Source organism: Anabrus simplex, chromosome 1 (genome assembly GCF_040414725.1).
Source record: "Anabrus simplex isolate iqAnaSimp1 chromosome 1, ASM4041472v1, whole genome shotgun sequence".
In the NCBI taxonomy this organism is placed as follows: domain Eukaryota; kingdom Metazoa; phylum Arthropoda; class Insecta; order Orthoptera; family Tettigoniidae; genus Anabrus; species Anabrus simplex.
Genome location: NC_090265.1, coordinates 139,059,100 through 139,083,962, shown reverse-complemented (window position 1 = coordinate 139,083,962; position 24,863 = coordinate 139,059,100). Strand labels below are relative to the sequence as shown.

The following is a 24,863-nucleotide window of genomic DNA, read 5'->3' as shown; positions in this document are numbered from 1 at the left end:
ATCCTATATTAAAACTGTATTTTAAAAAATTGCTTATTACGACATCGCTTATAACGACATATAGTATAAAACGATGTATTTTGATCACATTTTTGGAAGAATGTATCGACTATAATGTACAGTGTTGATTTTCCTTATGAATTTTGGGGTTGCTGACAACAATGTAAAGATTATTGTAGATTTCAAATAAGTCTGTCTGTTAAATAGTCAAGGAAAGCATCACTGTGAAGATGTCAAAGAAAAAGAAAGGGTTTATAATGAAAAATGTCATACATTATAGCGATTAGAAAATGGGGAAACAAACATCAGCATTGTGAAGGAATTGGATGTATCACACCAAACAATTTCTAAAATTTGGAAGGACAGAGAGAAAATACAGTCTCTTTTCGAAACAAGTTCTTTCAGAATCAAGCGGGCGAGATCATCTGAGCACAAAGATATTGAAGATTTTTACTTAGATGGTTTAGGCAGCAAACAACAAATAATGTCCCGACCAATGAAGTTCCTCACAGTCCCATTCCATAAATACTTTACTGTAAATAAGGTACAGTACTTATTTTACTAATGTTTTTTGAAGTTTTAACATAATTCTGTTAATTAACCCTGCACGTGTGCAGCCTAAAACTTACAGGTATGACATTTTTAGCAACAACAAAAAACAACGGTTTCTGCGACTACTGGTTATAACTAGGGCCTGGATTTTTAGGTTTTAACCTATTTTTTCCTCGCTATTTAATTCACAAATTTCAATATATTCATCCGTTTCACTCTTCTTGAATTTCATTGTACCTAAATAACCTGAATGAGGGGTTGACACCTAAAATAACCTAAATAGCTGTTTTACCTTCTTGAAATAAAGAATGTTATTTCCCCATTGAAATGCACTGTAAAATTATTTCCACTGCGATTACAAGCAGTAAGACGGAGATAGTTCAGGTTAATACTGTTATATGCAGCACATCCCATGCTTCCACATGTGACATTTGGTGGCTCATTGATGCACCTGATAGGTCAGGGGGAACGTAAACAGTTTCGCCTCCAGTCGTCCACAGAGAGTACAGCCAGCAGAGTGTGTGGTGAATAGCTTCTGAAATATTTTTTAACCGTAATTGTTGTATAGCGAAACAATGCCTAAATTGCATTTATTGAAAAAATGGATTGCTACAGATGGACACTTCCTACGGATGGTCTAGTAGTCTTCTGTCAGGCATGCTCCAAAGAAGTGAGTTTGCCGTAACTGACCTAAAACCTGCATTGCAATACCCTAGCTCACTTATTGAAGAGTACTTAGGATTTGGATTCTTCATTTCAGGTTCAGTGTGAGCAGAAATCCCATCTTGAGCAGCATAAATATGCAGCTGCCCACATGGCTAGCGTAGCGAGTAGAAATAAGTCCATCGGCAATAGTAAGCAAATGTTTCTTTCTTCCACAGTTGGCAGGCCTGAAGATAACTTTAACTTTCATCTATGTCAGGCGTTGGTATCTGAAAACGTCCCATGGAACGTGCTAAGTAACGTGACCATGAAAACATTCTTGGGAGACATCAGTGGCCAAAGTATACCTAATGAATCCACTTCAAGGAAGAATTATTTGGATCCTGTTTACCAGAAGACATTAGATGAAATAAGAGAAGATATTTTTTGCTATTTGCTTTACGTTGCACTGACACAGACAGGTCTTACGGTGACGATGGGACATGAAGTGCCTAGGTGTGGGAAGGAAGCGGCTGTGGCCTTAATTAAGGTACAGTCCCAGCATTTGCCTGGTGTGAAAATGGGAAACCACAGAAAACCATATTCAGGCCTGCCGACAGTGGGGTTCGAACCCACTATCTCCCGGATGCAAGCTCACAGCTGCGCGACCCTAACCGCACAGCCAACTCGCCAGGTAAGAGAAGATATAGGCGATCACTATATTTGGTGTTCTGTCATTGACACATCTGACAGTTGCGGTCGCTTCATTGTGAATGTGGTGGTAGGTATGCTGGATCAAAATGAACCAGGTAACCCTCATCTAATTCTTTGTAAAGGAATACAACAAATTAACAACAGCACAGTGAGAGATGCTTTGGCAGGCCAGAATATAACTTTAACTTTCATCTATGTCAGGCGTTGGTATCTGCAAACGTCCCATGGAACGTGCTAAGTAACGTGATCATGAAAACATTCTTGGGAGACATCAGTGGCCGCAGTATACCTAATGAATCCACTTCAAGGAAGAATTATTTGGATCCTGTTTACCAGAAGACATTAGATGAAATAAGAGAAGATATTTTTTGCTATTTGCTTTACATTACACTGACACAGACAGGTCTTACGGCGACGATGGGACATGAAGTGCCTAGGTGTGGGAAGGAAGCGTCTGTGGTCAGCAGAGAATCAAGATAGTAAGTTCCTTTTGTTAGTGACAGACAGTGCTGCCTGCCTACATGTTGAAGGCAGGGCAGGTTCTACAATCCTTCTACCCGAGCATGCTACACGTTACATGCTTGGCCCACGGCCTGCACCGCCTTGCAGAGGAGATTAGAAGCAACTTGAGTAATGTGAACAGCGTGGTTTGCTCAGTCAAGAAAGTTTTCTTAAAAGCCCCAACACGTATACAGTTGTTCAAAGAGAAACTACCGGCAACACCTCTTCCACCTGAGCCGATACTTACCTGCTGGGGAACTTGGCTGTCTGCTGCTATTTACTACGCTGAGCACTTAGAAGGAATTAAAAATGTTGTGAATGACTTGGATGAAACAGAAGCTTCCTGCATCGCCAAAGCCAAGAAATCGTTCGAGTGCCCAACCCTCGTCGCTTCCCTAACATATATTAAGACACATTTCTGTTTTATACCAGAAGCTATTCTCCAGTTGAAAAGTGCAACCTTGCCACTCAAAGATGCCCTGAATATCACTGACAATGTTTCCAGAAGAGAAATACCTGGGCCATTGGGAGTGACATGTTCTTCGAAGCTGCAAAAGATTCTTCAATGAAATCCTGGTTTTGAAGATACGAAAGTCATCAATTCAGTATTACAGGGAGAAAAGTATTCATGAAAATTGCCCCTACAACCTGCTGCATTAGCATCTATGTACTAGGTTTGCTGCATTAGCATCTATCTACTAGCTGCCTCTGTGGATCCGTGGTAGAGTGTTGACCTCCGGATCCCAAGATAGCGGATTCAAACCCGGCAGAGGTAGTCGGATTTTTGAAGGGCAGAAAAAAGTCCATTCGACACTCCATGTCGTACGATGTCGGCATGTAAAAGATCTCTGGTGATACATTTGGTATTTACCCGACAAAATTCATTAAATCTCAGCCACAGACGCCCAAGAGAGATCCGGTTTACTCTGTCTGCCATCTAGTGGGTCTAGAGTAAAACGGAACGTCGAAATTGATGAGCAGACAGCCAGATGGCGTCAAATTGAAATGTCTGCACACGGTAGCTGAGGCCATACGATTATTATTATTATTATTATTATTATTATTATTATTATTATTATTATTATTATTATTATTATTATTATTATCATCATCTATGTACTACGCTTCAATGATGTCGTGTTCCACTGAAAGAACTTTTTCATCATATAAGAATGTGTTACGTGACAACTGGAAATCATTTACACCACACAATTTGGGTATGTACCTTGTTATTTACTGCAATGCCAAAAAATAACTTACAAAGGAAACAGTAAAGTGTATTCTCTCTGTGTTTTTATGAATATGAAAACGTAAACTTTTATGAAATAAGTACATAAATAAATTTTACAGAACTATGAAAACAAAAAATTATTGCTGCCTGTATTGATCCTGAAGGCAAAACCTAAAATAACCTATTTTAAGAATACAAGAAACCTAAAGTGAAGGTTTATGCCACCTAAAATTCCAGCCCCTAGTTATAATGACCATTGATTGGCAGTCCCTTCAGGGTTGTTATAACTGATTTTGACTGTTTATGCAGTAAAAATTCCTGGTCAGACCAGGAATCGAACCCAGCCCTTTTAACCAAAGGCCACTACGCTGATGATTCAGCCAAGGAGCCATACTCACAATAACCTTCTCATTGTTCTTGAATAGGCTGAAATATGCTGCTGTTCGCTTCTTTATATATAGAGATTAATATAACAAAAACATAGTTCTAACAATAGAAAGAAACGGATGTTTCTTCTGATTATATTAGACATGTTTGTGAAATTAACAACTGGTTCGATAGAAGGCACTTCGGTTTTAGGAAAGGTTATTCCACTGAAGCTCAACTTGTAGGATTCCAGCAAGATATAAAAGATATCTTGGATTCAGGAGGTCAAATGGACTGTATTGCGATTGACCTGTCTAAAGCATTTGATAGGGTGGATCATGGGAGACTACTGGAAAAAATGAGTGCAATTGGACTAGACAAAAGAGTGTTTGAATGGGTGGCTATATTTCTAGAAAATAGATCTCAGAGAATTAGAGTAGGTGAAGCTTTATCTGGCCCTTTAATAATTAAGAGGGGAATTCCTCAGGGCAGTATTATTGGACCTTTATGTTTTCTTATATATATAAATGATATGAGTAAAGAAGTGGAATCAGAGGTAAGGCTTTTTGCAGATAATGTTATTCTGTATAGAGTAATAAATAAGTTACATGATTGTGAACAACTGCAACGTGACCTCGATAATGTTGTGAGATGGACAGCAGGCAACGGTATGTTGATAAACAGGGTTAAAAGTCAGGTTGTGAGTTTCACAAATAGGAAAAGTCCTCTTCAGTTTTAATTACTGCGTTGATGGGGTGAAAGTTCCTTTTGGGGATCATTGTAAGTATCTAGGTGTTAATATAAGGAAAGATCTTCATTGGGGTAATCACATAAATGGGATTGTAAATAAAGGGTACAGACCTCTGCACATGGTTATGAGGGTGTTTAGGGGTTGTAGTAAGGATGTAAAGGAGAGGGCATATAAGTCTCTGGTAAGACCCTCTGGGAATCAACATCCATCTGATGGCCAAGCAGGCATCAATTTTTTGGTAGAGACGAAGTCTCTCCTAGTGCATTGGCACTGCTGGTGGCTCCAAGTAGCCTACGCTGTGGCCTCCATGGTATGCACTAGCCAGCGTCTTGGTGGGTGTGCTAGGTACCAACTGATGAGCCCAACCTAGCACACGGGGGCAAAACGCTGGCAACCAGGAATGAGTTAGCTGGAAAATTTATAATGTCCAATAACGGACCATTTATATTGGTATTATAAATTTACTCATTCGAGACAAATATTTCAGGTACCCTATGGGAATCTATATCATAAATGGTATGTTCCGAGCTGTCAGCGGAGAGATGGCGTGGAATGACATTAGTAGACAAATAAGTTTGAGTGACGTCTTTAAAAGTAGGAAAGATCACAATATGAAGATAAAGTTGGAATTCAAGAGGACAAATTGGGGCAAATATTCATTTATAGGAAGGGGAGTTAGGGATTGGAATAACTTACAAAGGGAGATGTTCAATAAATTTCCAATTTCTTTGAAATCATTTAAGAAAAGGCTAGGAAAACAACAGATAGGGAATCTGCCACCTGGGCGACTGCCTTAAATGCAGATCAGTATTGATTGATTGACTGTTATCTCTTCTGTCCACCTGTATCTCTACATCATAAATCTTTTATATTTAACCTTCAGCAAGTCAGCATGAATTTGCCTCTACTACCCAGAGATTCAATTTTTTCTTTCATAGATGAGATGAGAACAATACACTTATTGTCTTTACAATCAACACAAAAAAATTCTAGCAAACTAAAAATATAAATAAAAAGTATTCTGATGACTTAATTCACACGGTAAAGACATTTTCTTTTTTCATATCGAGAAATGAGGAATGTTATATCTGACACTGTAGTGTGTTTCATTTGACACACCTACACTGTGTCTCTTAAAACCTCAATGAGCTCCACCAGGAACTCTTCATTTCGGTATGCTACAATACCATCCCAGTTACACCATTCAGCAATATCTTCCTTTACGGCATTACCATCTTCAGCATAGCTGATGGAATCTAACTCACCTTTCTGGGCTTGCGTATAACTAACAATGCCTCCACCCAAAGCAAGTAAAAGAGCATGAGGACCACACGTATCCCAACGGAAAGTAGTACCTTTGGACAGCAGATAGGCATCTGCACTGCCCAAGGCAACACACAGGCATTTGTAACCTGCACCAGCAGCCTCCACCAGAGTATACCCAGCAGTAGTGAAGTGATTCTTGAGAACAGCACTATCTGCTGAACTCAGGACAATCACCTGTTCAAAATATAAACATAATTTCTATATAACAACCATAACACAAACATTCTTTATAGTATGCTAGTATAATAATTCAACACCAATAAAATCCTTTGCCTTCTTTTAGTGAGTTTTCACACCAAAATGTCAAGTAGCAGATGACAAGTGGCAAATGACAAACGGCATGAAGATCCACATCAAAGTGGAAATCCAACCATAGGGTCAAAAAAAGGGCACGAGTCAAGAGAATAACATATTACAGGAGATAGAAAAAAAATATTTTCGAACACTTGGTGGTTGTGATCATGCCATCGTCCATGGATATAATCTGTGATGCAATATGAATTTGCAAACATCAGCACTGCAATATTTCCTTTTTAGTGAATTAAATGCAACATAATTGTCTTGACTCATGCCTTTTTTAATGTCCAACATATGTTTAACAGCAAGGAAATCTCTTTATATTAATTACTTTATAATTTATTGTTCTTAATCTATATTCCGGATGCTACCCCAATACTATGCAAGTTTGACAAACAATTTACTTTAAACTGAGCAAATTGGCCATGCAGTTAGGGTCACGTAGCTGTGAGCTCGCATTCGAGAGACGGTGGGTTTGAATCCCACCATTGGTAGCCCCGAAGATGATTTTCCATGATTTCCCATTTGTTCTAGCAAGCTTGAAATATCCAGTCAACAAGGGGTAGCAGCCTCCATTTGGAGCCCGTTACCAATGTGTTAACTTCTGCTGGACAGTGCTACAATCCGTGCATGATGCAGATTCAGATCCTTCACTTTTGATCTCGTCTGAAGAAGCCTGGTTTCACTTTAGTAAGTGTCCAGCTCCATGGTTAGTGTGCTGGCCTTTGGTTAAAGGGTCCTGGGTTCGATTCCCGGCTGGGCCGGAATTTTAACCTTCATTGGTTAATTCCGATGGTTCGGGGACTCAGTGCGTGCGCGCGCCGGAAACCACACGCCATTATTATTATTATTATTATTATTATTATTATTATTATTATTATTATTATTATTATTATTATTATTATTATTATTATTATTATTATTATTATTACCTCAGTAGGTGCCTTAATTCTTAGAACACTCAACACTGGACCACTGAAAATCCCCAAACAATATACGAGTTACCTCTTCATGACACAAAAATGGGTGTTGATGTGCATTCAGTGGACAAAGAATAACTTTTTTATGAAACACTGACCTCCAAAATACGGGGACTAAAGGCTAGAAGATAAATATACATACATAATTACATACATACATACATACATTTGTAGAAAGAGGAATTAGGGATTGAAATAATTTATTGAGGAAAATGTTCGATAAATGTACAAGTTCTCTGAAGTCATTTAAGAAAAGACTAGGTAAACAATTGATAGGGAATCTGTCACCCAGGGGACAGCCATAAATACAGATCAACGATGACTGATTGATTGAATTTTTTTTTTTTTTTTTACAAGTTACTTTATGTTGTCCTGACACAGATAGGTCTTATGGTGACGATGGGACAGGAAAGGGTTCGGAATGGGAAGGAAGTGGCTGTGTCCTCAATTAGATACAACCCCAGCATTTGCCTGGCGTGAAAATGGGAAATCATCTTCAGGACTGCCAACAGTGGGGTTCGAGCCCACTATCTTCCAAATGCAAGCTCAAAGCTGCACACCCCTAACCGCATGGCCAAATCGCTCGGTGATTCGTTGATTGACTTATTGATTGATTGTTTGATTGATTGTTTGATTGATTTATTGATTGATTGATCAACTGATCAATTGATTGATTGACTGATTGATTGATTGATTGATTGATTGATTGATTGATTGATTGATTGATGCCTCAAGATCTTCACTCTAATAAAAAATATGCTGGGAAATAGATTTTTCCAGGTTCATACAGAACATGTCCGCAGTCGTTTCCACAAACTCAACAATGGTGTGCCACAGGGTTCAGTGGTGTCTCCAATTCTTTTCAACTTATACATACACGACCTTCCAGAAACCACATCTCACAAGTTCATCTACGCAAATGACATCAACCTCACCATAAAAAGAGCAGACTTCAGTGAAGCTGAAGAAATCCTATCCCAGGACCTTGAGAAGAAGGACGATTATTTCACAAAGTGGCGAGTGACAAAAGACAGAAGTAGCTACGTTTCACCTCAGTAACAGGAATGCAAACTACCAACCGACAATCAGGTTCAGAAATCACACATTGCGGTGTAATGCTACCCCCAAAAGCCTCGGTGTAACTTTAGATAGATCCCTAACCTACCACCATCACCTTCAGAAACTGGCAGCCAAACTGAAAAGTCGTAACAACCTTTTGGGTAGACTAGCTGGAACATCATGGCGTGCAGATACGAATTCACTGCGAACAACTGCTTTAGCACTAGTATATTCTTCAGCTGAATACTGTTCTGTTGTATGGCTGAATAGTTCCTATACTCGTCTGGTCGATGTCCAGCTGCACCATACAATGAGAATCATATCTGGCACCTTGCACTCCACTCCTGTACAGTGGTTACCCGTACTGAGCCACATTCAACCTCCTCACATCAGATGACAAAATGCTCTTGTCAGATTATGGACTAAGGTGATGATGAACAGCTCACTTCCCATCCACCAGGATGCAGAAGAAAACGCCGTTACGAGACTGAAATCCCGGAAACCTGCCTGGAAGACGGCCAGGGAACTGACATACCTTTTAGACCTGACGAAGCATGGAAGCAAGAATGGGCCAGATTACACCCACATGGTCTAATCAACATTGATGACCCAACAGCAAAACCTCCTGAGTTCAACCTCCCCCGCACCATCTGGACTACATTAAACAGGATACGCTGCGGTGTTGGAAGAACTGCTTCTGCACTACACCAATGGGGGTGGTTAGAGTCTCCTTCCTGCAACTGTGGTGCTGAAGTGCAAACCATCAGCCACATCGTGAAAGAATGTCCTCTCCGAGCATTCACTGGACCTATGGAGGAGCTACATCAAGTAATCCCTATGGCACTCACTTGGCTGGAAGGACTTGACATCAGCTTGTGATGAAATCTCAGAACCTGCAGTTGTGTATGTGTGTGTGTTTAGCTTCTAGTTAGTCTGTAAATACTCTATATCCATGTATTTAAACATGTTTATATTTTTCTAATAACACTTATATGTAAAATACATTTCAAACGATTGTCAAATGAAGCATCATACGCCAAGTAAATAAAATTAATTAATTAATTGATTGATTGATTGATTGATTGATTGATTGATTGATTGATTGATTGTCTTTCACATGAGCTGTTCAGCATTTTATAGACAAAAGAGAAAGTATGGAAACTAACCTTTTGAACCTCTGGATTCTCTGGCAATTCTGGAATTGAATAATGATTGACACCATTATAGCTAAATCCCCATACACACCTTCCACACCATCTGAAAAAAAAAAAAAAAAAAAAAAAAAGTCATTAATATAAATTTCCCTTTTGTGAAAAGGTAACAGTGACACTCAATTTTCTTCAAGACTGAAGTCTAAATTATAAGATCATGAAGAAAGGTAACAGGTAACAATGATTGATTGTTCCTCTAAGGCAAAAGTAACTTTCTGACGTATCAAATTATATTTTAATAATACAAAACCACTCAATATGTCAATATCTCTATTACCTAATGAAGAGAAGCAAGATTTAATATGAAAAATGTTAACAGAATTATTAGGTAGCCTACCATCATCAATCATTCAGGAGTAAAGTTCAATATTGTAATTGAATCACATTAATCAGGGTTGCCAGAATTCCTCAAAGATATTGAACAAAGGAATCTTAGAATTTATGTTTAGAATTTCCATATCGCTTTCAATGTTGAAAAATTCATGTTTGTATTCTTCTATGTGTTGTCCTATGAAAGCAAATCGGTTGTATTTTACAGTTTTTACATGTTCACTGTACTGGATCTTCGAGGAATTCTATTATCAACATGCACCAATTTGCCAACCCAAATTTTAATCTCAACGAAATAACGGAAAAGACCAACATGCTTTTCAATGCCACCATTCCTCTCTTAAAGAATATTTAAAGAAAGTTAATAAACAGAAACAGACACACACAACTAAGACTCCACAAGACACACCCCCTCCTACCCCACCCCTCCTCAAGCCCTCCCCTCTGCTCCAGCTCCTTTCCCCTCCACTGCCACAAAAGCCAGCCCCATCGTACAAGAGGTAGCACACAGTATGCTCCTGACAAACACATACACGATCAACTAGAGACAACAGAAAAGTAAGTAAAATACACTTACGGTATATTTCACAACACATAGCATGGAAATTCTCTAACAGAAAACCTTTTTCTTTCTTTCTTCTATTTAGATATTCTGACACAGCTATCATAAATTTCCAACAGATCACAAATTACGAAGAAAGGAACACTCTCACCATATTAATCCGAAACATGGCGCATTAAACTTAAGACAACCTGACCGCGAACAGTGCTCAAACTACAGTATATGAAAATTTTAACTCAATTTATTCGTTCCACCAAAAATGGGCATTTATACAATATGTACCTGCTTTAATATAGAAATCATAAAAATGTGTTAATAAAACATCAAGACCAGTGATACTTCATAAACAAACATTTAGAATATTTTAGATTTTCTACTGACGCAAGTTTTATCACAAAAAAATTGTATTATTTAAATTTAGAAATAAGCTGTATTAAACTTAGAATAAGTAGTGTTTAACACTGTATGTTATTTTAACAAAAATGAAGGTTCTTCAGCAGCTGAAGATAGCCTATTACAAAGGCCAAAACTGGTACTGAAAAATGTTTTAAGTACTTTAATATAAATAAAAGTATTCATTAGGTGGGGAAAGCCAGCCTTATAATTGCGATCATTTGAATCATCAATATGGGACATGAAGCTAATAAACTATGATAATCTTAAATGGTTTCAAAGAAGTTGGAAATCTACTGAACATCTCCCTTGATAAATTATATATATATATATATATCTGGAATTGTGCACAAATGTGCCAGTACAAATTATGAAATTCAGTCTTTACTGCTACAAATAGTTATACGATACTTGTCACAGTATTTTTCACATAAAAAACACACTCTCACTCTCAAGATTTGGCTTATGAAATTTATTACAGGTACATAGTTTATGATGAAAGCCATGAATTGCGAGTCTTGTCAAAACAGTGTACCGGTTACGACCTGTACATGCCGTATTTCTTTACTATTAATTGTATTCCATCATCACGCAAGACATTCAGAGCGAACTTGGTTTGTTTACGTTCGGAGGAGCAAGCAGGCGAGCCAGCGACAGCTGTGTGCGTGACGTAGCGGCAGGGACAAGATAGACTACCCGCCTGATGCCACGTGTAGCCTGCATGGCCTGGTATGTTCTGGATATGAACGTCACCCCTTCGTGAACATTCGATGTGGAAAAATTTTAAAACTTCTATAATAATAATTGCAGCGACTTGAGTGATACGGCATTTTGAAGACGATAACATAAATGTCTCAAATTGTGAATCTCAAGAAAATCTGTCGAGGGATTCGCGTGATAATCAACTTCGAAGAGATCACATTATCTGATGACATAGGATCCCCAAGCTGAGCTCACTTGACCCGATCAGACAGTCACAGCTGAGTGTCCAGCCTGACTCTCCACGCTGCACTGTTCGTCGAAGTGCTGACAGAGGCTATCTTCGAATATTCAAAGTCTTCATGTGGGACTTAAACTCTGACAGTCGTGTTGAAATTATAAATTGTGTGCATGTGAACTCTAATGTATAACAAAGTCTTTATAATGGACATTGAATCTATCAATCAAGTTGAACTTATAATCTGTGCGCGTGTTTGAGCTCCGATTATGACAACTCGTGTATTGGACTTAGGTGACAACAATCAAGTCGAACTTATATTCTGTGCGCATGTAGAAACTTCTCAATATAACTTACTTTCTTCTTGCAGAACTGAGTTTATTACCACGTTGCCTGTATGAAACTCAGCCTCTGAACAAACACGTCATTAATTACAATATGACACTACTACGTTATACTATAAACTATGACATTTTGTTAAATCTCAGTCAGCATAATTTCATTTATGAACAAGGGTGTTTATGAAAGTGTTCGTACTTTCACATGGATGTTAATGCAAGTGATTACCATAATAGTGTGTTACGACACCAGTGTTTCACTCCGAACTCAAACTGTGTTCTATATCCAATTCAAAAAAAAATTGTGTATTGTTTCTTCTGAACAGTGTGGAAATTATTTGTGTGTGACTGACAACAGTGTCTTTGATAAACTCTCGAACAGTCACCTATTTTATTTAAGGTCAAGTGCGCTTAATAATGAACTGTACTTTTCATTTCAAAGTTCTTCGTCAAAGTGTTTAGTATTATTGCATGACTGACAGCAGTGTCTTTGATAAACTCTTAGAGCAGTCATACATTTCTTTCAATGTCAAGTGCTACTTTATTTAGTGGAAAATTGGAAAATCACTACGAACTGTGCCAAGTGTGTGAACAATTTTCAGTTTCATTATTTCTATTCATAAACTGTGCTTTATTTTCTTCCAATCTCGATACTATCCGCATCTTCATCTTTAGTGAACTTATAAATTCTATCTACAAGATTAAGAGTGAATTCGATGGCATATCCCAACCCTATTAAATGAAACAGTGCTGTTAAACCAAAGTGTCGGGCAACTGTGTAAATTTGGACAATCGTGTAGGTTATGTGACGAGTGATTACCCCACAACATCGTCAGAGATCGTCGGAGAACGTTGGAGATCGTCCAGAACGTCAAAAGTTCAAGACTCAAACCCATATCAAACCAACCTGGGTGTTCCGGCCTTATCTCAACGTAATATTGGCAACTTCCAGAACGTGTTCCAGCCCCGTTCAGCCTGGTGAACTGGGAGCACGGGTCATCAAAAGGTGATATTGAAGACAGCGACTATCAACAGTAAGCATTTTGAAATGCATTTTCTGAATAAAAAAATATTATTCAATCTAATTAAAATTTTCTTGTAGATAGAACCCTGCCTCCTGTACCAAGCCCTAGCTAGAAATCACCCAGTATTGCCCTGAGAACTACTTCGTGCTAACTTTAAAATTAATTCATAAAGTCAGGCTATTTTACTGGTATAACAGATCTTAATAGTTGGTTTTTGTTTGTCCATCTCCTGTCAATCATTGTGTCAGTACATAGAAGTCTTGAGGTATTTTTGCACATTTTTGTTTTCTTTTAGTCTCGTCCTCAGAACATATTCAACAATCTTCAACATGTTACCCGTGAAACTTGTAATAATTCATGTACATTCAATATGGTTATTTTGCATCAGATTCCACAATCATCAGGAGGATAATAAACCCTTTGATTTTAATATTTTAAAATAGTGTTCTCATTCGATTTTAATTATATGAAACCCGTATTTCTCCTACCCTTTATTCCGCCAAGTTGCCTTTGCTGGCAGGACCTAGTGTTTAAGTGCACTATGTCTTCTAGTATGGTCTAGAGCAATTTTGTTACTTTCATTGATCTGTCTCTGTCTTAACCTTGGCTTTGACAATAATGAAAGTGACTGAGGTATGAGCGATGCTAGTAATGCCATTCCTTCTGCAGCCAGTCCCTGCTATGAATGGTGTGAAATGTTGCTCATAGGGTTGGCTGGTGCATGCATTTCAGTGGGCTTGGCAGACTGATATGTAACTGCAACTTCTGGCTTGGTGAGGAAAGCAACGGGAAACTACCTCGCTCCTCATTTCCCTAGTACACCTCTTCAGTAATGCCTAGGCCATCTATGACAGCTTATGGCGGAACTGTTGAGGATCCAACCAGCCGTAGGACTGAAGACTGAACATACATACATACATACATACAAACATTCTCATATTTATGATGCCTACTTGATATTTTAACCCAGATAACAACCCTGTAGATTTATCGCTGGATACTTTATGGGTAGGGGGCAGGTGCAGTACCAATACGTATCAGCTTCGTCCTTATGGGCAAGTAATGTCAATAAACGACCACCTTCAGACTCACACAAACTCTCAAGAAGGTTGAATATATCAGACTTGATCAACAACAAACAGGCTTTAGATGACACAAAAAGATACTCGACAGATAACAACATTAACCTTGGTATGAGCACCATTCAAGATACTCTGAATGCTGTAATGATACCAGCCTCAAGGAGGAATAATAAACCCTGGTTCGATACAGAATGCTACCAAACCCAGAGAGAAACATTAGACGCCTTGCATTTAGCAAATATCAACTCCAGTAAAGATTTCTTAGAAGAATACGCGAGGAAGAGAAAAGAATACAAGAAACTCTCAAAGCATAAGAAGTCACATTTTATCAAAAAGGAAGCCTTATTAGAGGCAAAGGTAGTCCACAAGGACCCCTTCATTGCTCTTAAAAAAGGACCCATTACAACACCTGGTGAGGTCCCGATGGACAAGTGGGAGATCATTTCACGCGGGTCTTTAATTCTGGGCAAACAGGAACTCCACCTGATACAAGACAATCATTCGAGACAGAGATGATCTCCTTATTCACAGCAAACGAAATAGAATCAGCAATAAAAAAGACAAAAAAGCAATAAAGCTGCAGGCACAGATAGGATTTATGAGTTGCTAAGGGATTCCCAACAACATGGCGGACGAGATTAATACAAGACTTGAAGGTGCCCTGAAAAGTTTAGGGAATATTCTGGAAATAGGAGGTTATCTAAAAAAAAAAAAAAAAGAGGTGAAAGAAGATATTCTACATGTGGTGTTATCAGAACCCGTTTCATTGATATGAAAACCGTTCTAAATGTTAGGAATGATGAAATTGAGAATACCCTAAACGAGGTTAGGAGAAGTCAAATTGTTGACATGCAAGGAGAAGACAACTTATCTACAGGACAAGTAGCACCATTTGTCAACATCATGCAGCTACAAACTAATGGCAATCAACATCTATCGACTACTGATGGTCACCTGTTTCAGATGCAACATTCAACTAATTCAACTAACTTGATACAGGTGACATCACCTATGAAATACATAAACACAATTAAAGAGAAAAGATGATATAACATGCATAAAAAAGGACGTACAATTTATAATGGACTTTATATCAAGTAAGCTGAACGTACTAAAAGAAGATAAAGTTAATCAATGTCTAAACCAAAATACATTGACAATAACTGATATAAACACATGAAATGTCAATGAGAAACTATTTCACACAAACAACAGGGCGAGTTTTCACATTATCAACCAAAGAGATTCATAAGATATAACAGCATGCACACGAGGAAGCAAAAGACATTTTAATCAAGTAAAAACCATCATTGGGACAGGAGTACTAGAAAACAATGAACTTGAATTTGCAGAAAAGAAGGCATGGCTATATTTAAGTAACCTAAAGAAAAACAAAACTACAGAAAATGTAAGACGTTACCTTGAGGAAAAAGGATTCAAAGATAATATAGATTGCAAAAGAACTACTTACCCAGGGAGAGAAAAAGGCTTTCAAAATAGTATTTCTGTTCAGTTTTCTCACTGACACAGAACAACAAGATTTCTGGCCAAAAGGAGTAAAAGTAAGAAGATTTCGTTTTTGAAAGATTCGATACAGCAGTGGTGCAGACTTATAATAAGCAATGAAATGTTTTACTATGGAACATCGAAGGTTTAAAAACTGTGATACCATTCATCCCAACAGAAACATTAACAATATATGAAGCTATCATATTAACAGAAACCTTTTTAACAGAAGAATATACTATAAAAGGATTCTATGGAATCCACTCTTTTGCTTTCCAAACCTTACGTAGACCAGCAGGAGGTGTTTATCTTTCTTAAACCTTCTCTGAAATTAATAAAGGAAGTAATAAGAGATGAAAACACAATTATAGTTAAAACAAATTATCTTACAATAATAGGTAAAAATGATCATCCTCAGATGACTGTAGAAAATGTCACTGAACAAATAACAGAAGTTTTAACACGAACGATGATTGATAAACAAGTAATTTTTGCAGGCGATCTCAATGCATGAATTGATAAACCAAGCCATAAAACAGATCTAATCCTGGATATAGTAGAACGAACCTGACATGTTAACATACATAACGCCAAATGGCACTAGCGCAACAGACCTTGTATTACCGGTATTCAGAGGAAAAGGCATAAAAGTAATTAAACAGGAAGCACTTTGGACATCAATATGAAACCAATGAGAAAACATTTACCAGTTAGAGCAACTTTTGATTTTGGGGGTAACCTTGTGGCGACAGTGGGGTTCGAACCTACTATCTCCTGAATACTGGACGCACTTAAGCGACTGCAGCTATCGAGCCCGGTGAAACTCCTCTTAAGGGGAACTAAAAAGGGGGGTGAAATTTTAAAGTGAGAATTTCTACAGTACATCAAAAAAAACTTAACATGTTACAGAAGTGAAAAATGGTATTTTTATCTCTATTAAAAATAAAGAAACGTGTATTTTTTGTTTTCGGAAATACCACTTGGATGGAGGTGGGGGTAAAATAGACTGAAAATGGTGTCGAACTCTTTTAATTAGGCTACTCATATCTCAAAAATGAAGATGTTACAGACGTGAAATTTGATATTTGGAATCTGGTTTAACAGTAAAGAAACACGTATTCTCGGAAAATTCAAAGAAAGGGGCGGGGGGGTGTCAAAGAATTGAAAAATTGACTTAATTGTATGAGAACACATACATCTAATAAAAACTAAAGTTGTTACAGACGTGAAAATTGGTATTTGGATCTTCTTTAAAAACAAAGAAAAACGTGTTTTGGGGGGGAACCATCCTGGGGGGCGGGAGTGAAAAGGAGTTGAATTCTTTTCATGAGGACATATAAATCAAAAACTGAAGAAGTTAGAGTCGTGATAATTGGTATTTAGAAGATCCGTTACTATTAAAGAAACAAGTATTTTTGGCCGGATAATTCACTTAGAGGGGGGGGGGGGGGGGGAGTGTGAAAGGAAGTGAAAAAAGTTAATTATTTTTATGGGGATACTCATATCTCAAAACTTAAGGTAATAGTCCTGAACATTGGTGTTTGGAATCTCCTTTAAACATAAAGAAACACACCTTCTTTTAATTTTTTTTTGGTGGGGGGGGGGTAAATATACTTAACGGCAGGGGGGTGTAAAAGGAGGTGAGACCAATTGATTTTACTGTTCATAATGTACTTATAAGGAGCCTCAGTTGCTCAGGCGGCAGCGCGCCAGCCTCTCACAGCTGGGTTCCGTGGTTCAAATCCCGGTCACTCCATGTGACATTCGTGCTGGACAAAACGGAGGAGGGACAGGTTTTTCTCCGGATACTCCGGTTCTCCCTGTCATCATTCATTCCAGCAACACTGTCCAAAATTTCATTTCATTTGTCATTCATCGATCATTGCCCCAGAGGAGTGCTTGGCAGCCGGCACAATTCCTATTGTTGCCGCTAGATGGAACTTTATTCATTCCATTCTTGACTCTGTCGAATGACTGGAAACAGGCTGTAGATGTTCGATGTACTTATTCTGATCATAAACCGATCATTTTTAATCTTTCCTGGGTTCATTTTCAACAGCCATCTTTTCCTTCAGAGAACGTTCTTAGATTACAGTAGATTCTCCTGGCATATAAATAAAAATTTAAACACATTTGATATAAACGATAGGCATAAGATTGACCGTCAAATTGTTCACCTCTATAATAAGGTCAATGATGCACGGAAGTATGTCATTCGTATCACCAAAAATCCTGCACACTTGCCTACGCGCGACAATGGTGCTGGTCACATTGTCAACAATGACAAAGGCAGCAGATGTAATTTACCGCCAAGTAGCGGTCTTGCATCTTGCTGTGGGGTCCAGAACATCTAATAATAATAATAATAATAATAGTAATAATAGTATAATAGTAAAAATAGTAGTAATAATAGTAGTAATAATAGTAATTAATAATAGTAGTAATAATAGTAGTAGTAATAATAATAATAATAATAATAATAATAATAATAATAATAATAATAATAATAATAATAATAATAATAATAATAATGTTCTGGACCGTCGTCAAATGTGCGGACCGCGCTGGAAACGGGTCCAGGACGGGTAATGACTAAGAATGCAGTCCGGCCGCGGGTTCAGTATCGCCAAGGCACCCAAGACGACACCATGCCGGATCTCCTGAAGGATTTGTTCCATATTAAAAGTGCTTATAGGAAAAGATGGCAAAGATTTAGGGACACAACTGACCAGGTGGAATACCTGGACCTAGCCCGGGAAGTACGAAATCGATTGCTGGAAAGAAAGATTGAAAAATGGGAGGAAACTTGCCGTAATCTATTAGAAAACAAGTCAGATCGCGAATTTTGGCGGATTCTCGCAGGAAACGAGTCGGATCGCGAATTTCGGTGTATTATATATCTAAAACAATAAGCATTCAATTATAAATTTCAGTATAATACCGTAGCGAAGCATGGGTATCTTGCTAGTTTATCATATAAATAGAAAATTTCATTTCTGTATTCAAAATATGAACATTATGGAAAAATCAATTTTCCAATCACAAATAAATTGCAATAAGCACTAAAAATTAAGACAAAAATATCTAGTTTGAATGTTGTTGCCAGGTATATATCCTTCAAATCACTGCACATTAGAGGATAACCTACAGAAAGATTATTGTTGTTGTTATTGTTATTATTAAAATAATGTAATTTGTTCAATATCCTTTCAATTGCTATAGATTTTGAGACACACCATAGTGTCAGATTTTAGTTCTGTTTTCCAAACTTCCAAAGCAAACAATACAGTTTTTTCATGTTTAAACACCTTCAAATGCCACCAACCTCAGAAGTGATCGAACCTACAATCTTCGGAATAGAACGAAAATGACAACCAACTGCACCACTGAAGTCACCATACTATTTACAATAAATCCTATTGAGCAAGTGGCTGCGCGGTCTGACTCACATAGCTATCAGCTTGCATTCAGGAGATAGCGAGTTTAAGTCCCAATGTCGGCAGCCCTGAAGATGGTTTCTGTGGGGCTGTACCTTAATTAAGACCACAGTTGCTTCCTTCCCACTCCTAGCCCTTTCCTATCCCATCATCACTATTAGACCTACCTGCATCTGTGTGATGTAAAGCAGATTGTAAAATTATAATAAATCCTAATAGTGAATATCTTTAAGTAAATGAATCAATAGCATAATTGTTTGAGTAATATATTCTGACTTATGATGATTTGGGAGAATTTGAAGTATTTGAAGGATTTCTCAAGCAATCTTACAGGGTTAAAAAAAATTTTGTTGTTGCATGATTCAAAAATAATAATACATCCATTCACAAAGAGCAGCAGCAAGTTTGATATTTACACACAGTCTAACAGAATTTGTTACTACCTTGCATTGTGAACAGAGTAAAATGGCTGGTTAACAATGCCTATGACAGGCTCTCCTGTCAGTCTGTTATACACGCCAATCAGGACAGTCACACAACTGAGACCACTTGCATGAATATCCCGCACAGTCGTTGGCACTTGACCACCACTGATGTATTCAGCTGTAGAATCTGAAAAGGTAACAATTTATTTGTTCAGGTACACAACAGGTAATTTGGAAAAAATTATACATTGATGATCTCAAGGTAAGAGGTGAGGAAGTACAAATTTTATCACATCTTGCAACATACTTTCTAAATATAAATAGTTTGGAACAGATAGGTAATGATTTATTATTTTAAGAGGCCAAAGCTGAGCTCGATAGCTACAGTCGCTTAAGTGCGGCCAGTATCCAATAATCGGGAGATAGTGGGTGCGAGCCCCACTGTCGGTAGCCATGAAGATGGTTTTCCGTGGTTTCCCATTTTCACGCCAGGCAAATGCTGGGGCTGTACCTTAAATAAGGCCATGGCCGCTTCCTTTCACTTCTAGCCCTTTCCTGTCCCATCGTCGCCATAAGACCTAACTGTGTCGGTGCGATGTAAAGCAACTTGCAAAAAAAAATTAAGAGGCCAAACACCAGAAAGAAGACAGTCTGTGCTATTCTTATATGATAAGCAATCTTGTAGTGATCACCTTTAATTATTTAGTAGCAAAGAGGTTAGCTCAGTGTGGTGCAGCGCGGCCAGTTGTAGTTGTACTTGAGAGACAGGTGAGTTTGAGTCCCCCACCTGCCATCCTCAAAATAGTTTTCCGTGATTTCTCATTTCAATACTGGCCATTATGGTCAAGATTCTTAATAGTTCTCATTTCAACTCAAAGCAAATGCCAGGATGGTACATTTCTCAAGGCCATAGTTGCTTTTTTCCCCTTCCTAGCCCATAAAATTACACCTACACCCTCTCACAGCAGTGCATGCAGCTCATCCCCATGAGGTGCACCAGGAAAAGCAGCTACAGAACTGACGAGCTAAACATAGCCTTGGACATGCACAGCAATAGAAGCCATTTGCTAAAAAGAAAATCATATATATATATTTAGGTCTATCTACAGTATAAATGAGGGATGACTAAATTTACATTACAACACGTGTGCACACTACTCAATGTAAACAAAACACAGCTGACAGGCTGCGGGTAACCATGACGATACACGGCTACATATATCTCGTATTATTTCCATGGAGATAAAAGAACAGCTTCCTTTGTGCACGAAAATTTGCTCTAGAAACATCAAGGATATCGATGTACCTCAATCAGGTGAAAGGACTTCAATAAATAACTTCTTAAATAGAACGAAACATAATGTCGAGGTGACCTCGACGTTGGACCAGTTACAATAAACCATGATGTCGAAGTCACCTCGACGTTGGACCGGTAAAGGGTAAAAACATGAGCCGTGAATACTGACTTGTAACATTAACCTAAAAGTCCTCTTTTTTAAAAATATAGCACCAATTATCTTAAAGTTTTGTGTAAACGTCCTCTTAACAAGAGTTCACTGTATCTTAAAAACTTTGAATGATATGTGACTAGATTAACAATGAGCCACCGGGCGAGTTGGCCGTGCGCGTAGAGGCGCGCGGCTGTGAGCTTGCATCCGGGAGATAGTAGGTTCGAATCCCACTGTCGGCAGCCCTGAAAATGGTTTTCCGTGGTTTCCCATTTTCACACCAGGCAAATGCTGGGGCTGTACCTTAATTAAGGCCACGGCCGCTTCCTTCCAACTCCTAGGCCTTTCCTATCCCATCGTCGCCATAAGACCTATCTGTGTCGGTGCGACGTAAAGCCCCTAGCAAAAAAAAAAAAAAAAAAAAAAACAATGAGCCGAGGACAATAACTTATATATCACTATCTTAAAAGTCTAAGGCCATATTTCTTTTCCATGAGAATATTTGTATGAAAGTCTTCTCGATGACCATTCACCGAGTCTTGAAGTAAATGGTGCAAATGATAAGAACTTCAATCAAAAACATTTTGTTTTACCATTGATTGAAAAAGATTGGTAGTTAAAATAGCTTAATCAGCCTTAAGACATAACAAATTATAAATCTAAAGAAAACATGAAGGAACTTCAAACTCCATTTTTTTGTAGTAAAATGCATGTCTTCTCTAACTTGAGAAATTGTGGCTGGAGTCGGTCACTAAGTATTCTATAGCAAGTTTTTGCATGAAAATGAGGCGGACACCTTGTTTTCCCAAGGGTGCTAAACGATGGTCTCGCTTCAAAATGGGACCTCTGGCGGCATGTATGATGTGTGGCACCTGATTACACATCAACACACTCAATGTCTGCAGGCATTCCAACCAACACTGGGCTATTAACCAAAGGGTGTATTTTAAGCACATTAAAAAAAGGACCAATCACAATTACAGTTTTCATGCAATGATTTTTAAAAACTTTAATTTGAACATGACTATGCAACCCTTCGGTTCTCATCACCACCAATAAATACCACACTCTCTCTCTCTCTCTCTCTCTCTCTAAATATACAGCACACTGTCACCTCCTTAACACAAATGCTGCAGGAATGATTACTATCCTTCATGGAAAATGGCCTGTGTGGTCAGCACAATAGAGTCTGCAGCCGGTAATCTTTGTTTACTATTTTTACTGCACACTGCAATCAAACCGATTTTAAAATTTTAAATATTACTAAGACAACTTCTGATTTAAGTGAAATACATCCATTAAGCAGGGAACTTTTCTCCCCAAATTTTTAAGGGAAAGATTTCAGTGTGCCCATCATGCAATGGCATTCATTAAGTGGATAAATAAGGTAATTTCTTTTGCAACATAGTTCCAAGTTCTTATGTCATCAGTGTTCTCCCCAGAAAGTTTTGTCAGCCGGGTGGCAGGAATGAGTAGCCAGGCGTGGAATACTATGTTAATAAAATGAAAATGATAAAATTTAAATTTATTCCCCTCAGGGCATTAATAATGGTATTATATCAGACAGGTGAACATTAATTGAAAAATTGAGCAACCGTATTTAGTGTTATTATCACAAAATAGACATAAAAAATTATTTCGAACTTCCAGTGTTCTAGTGTTCATTCATAATCATGCAACACCAGGGCTTACCACTCGCTAGCTGTGGAGTGCCACAAGAGTTTGTGACGTCCCATGGAATCGAGTGTTTACATGTGATTTTGTGCTAATCCAGGCACCAATCGCGCATGACACTACATGATAGTCAAGCTAAACATTTAAACTCTGATGTAACTGATGCAATTATACTGGCAATAATGAAGATCTATCATTTAAATAAATTTTACATTTTCATCTGGAGCACCCAATGACCCAAATATGTATTAATATTATGTCACTAGCACATATCTAGGTTATGTTAGCCAGGCAGTCTATAAAAACTGCAGGGTGGTGCACCCATTAAAAAGTCATATTTTGACATTTATTTTAGGGCATAAATGCACAGATTTTAGTTCACACAAATCCAAAACCTAACCATAACTGTGGAAAACACAATGTATCACGGGAAAAGAAAGGGAAGAAATTTTCTGTACAGACCTATTGGATCAATCCATATCCCAAGATCATCCAATGGAAGCTCCAGATCAACAGGTACAAAAGGTGATGGAAGGTTGATATCTTCAACAGATACATTCCTGTGAACCTCTCTTGCAAGAAGTTCTGCAGCTCTTGTGTCACCATTGAGAACCTGTTACAGAATATTAAATCTTCATACAGCATAAAGAGAACCTGTTACAGAATATTAAATCTTCATACAGCATAAAATACAAAGTACAGACATTAACATTATAGACATCTAAGCTCCTCTATTAAGTGAAAAATCAGTCCACCAAAAGTTAGTGTGAAAAGGAAGAATGGATACTCTCAACATTTCATCACAGAGAAATGGCATAAACTTTAAGCGGAACATAAAACCACCAAGAGAAGGTTGAAACCTATAGTAGTTGTGGATTACGATAAATCACTGGAGTTTAAAAACAGAAGTGATAAGATGATCAAGACAATCAAAAGCATCAAGAAATCCACTAAATGGTACTCAAGCTGTTTATTTATATCATGGATATGCAATTTTCATCTGACTCCTTGGCTGAATGGTAAGTGTTGAAGCCTTTGGTTCAGAGGATCCAGGTTGGGAATTTTAATTGCATCTGATTAATTCTTCTGGCTTGGGGACTGGGTGTTTATCGTAACACTACCCTCTTCACATTCAGACAACACACCACTCTACCAAGCAACACAGAAACATGCAATAGTGAATACATCCCTTCATAGGGTTGGCAAAAAGAAGAGCGTCTGGCTGTAAAACAGGGCCAAACCCACATGTGCAGCGCAGTTAACACCCGCGACCCCACAGGTGTGAAAAAGTGGAAGTAGAATAAGAATGGACATGAAAATTTTCAACTCTTGTTGCCTACACGACAAGTCTGTTGGGAAAACAAGTCAAGTCAAGAGTACATGTATCTGTGTTTCAGTCGATTCGAGCCCTGCAAGTGAAGCAGACGTGTGCGGGAGTGCTGAGTGTTTGTTGCTGAAGTGAAATGGGGATAGGCACAGAACTCCACCAACCGGTCATCGGCCGATGGAATAACCGCATAGAGTACCAGGTATGTGGACTAAAATGTGATGTAAATTACTCTAAAATGGTGTTGACAGCGATAGTGATTGCAGTGGTATGAGTGATTGGAGGAGTGGAAAGCAATCCTGGGCCATTGAGTTGGGAGGATATAGAAAAAATTGAAGAGGTGGTAAAAGAGGTCAGCCAAGCAGATACAATGAGAGAGCTGATCATGAAACAGAATAGCCTAAGAGGTGACATGGCAGGTATAAGAGAATGCCTGGATAAATATCAGGAGGAGGTGGAAATTGCAAAGGAACAGCACTTGGCGTTGGAGCGGTGCACATGGGAGCTGGAGATGTAGGTCTGGAGAGCAACGCTTACCCAACATAGCAGATGCCTGATCATATATGGGATTATAGAGAATAGGAGCGAGGGTGAATTGGCTTTATTATCTTCTGTGTTAGAAGTGCTTACAGCAGGAGTGAAAGTACATTGCATGGAATCTGATGTGGCTGATGTGCAGAGAATAGGAAGGACCCAAGGAAATAGGCCAATTTAAGGAGCAACTGGTATCCAGGATGAAAGCTTATCAA

At 38.2% G+C, this 24,863-nt stretch overlaps 1 protein-coding gene across 2 annotated transcripts in view; it reads right to left on the bottom strand.

Moving 5' to 3' along the window:
* The window catches only part of Ipp (inositol polyphosphate 1-phosphatase), a 57,914-nt gene that overhangs the window by 3,293 nt on the left and 29,758 nt on the right, over positions 1-24,863 (bottom strand). Inside the window, exons 3-6 of one of the 2 annotated variants that reach the window (XM_068225746.1) lie at positions 23,250-23,400; positions 19,684-19,852; positions 9,586-9,676; positions 6,023-6,257 (exon numbers count right to left, since the gene is read on the bottom strand). In XM_068225746.1, the coding sequence (XP_068081847.1) occupies positions 6,023-6,257; positions 9,586-9,676; positions 19,684-19,852; positions 23,250-23,400 (646 nt within the window). Of the gene's footprint in view, positions 1-5,350; positions 6,258-9,585; positions 9,677-19,683; positions 19,853-23,249; positions 23,401-24,863 lie in introns of those variants that run through there. The other variant, XM_067139411.2, reaches the window with a different exon arrangement.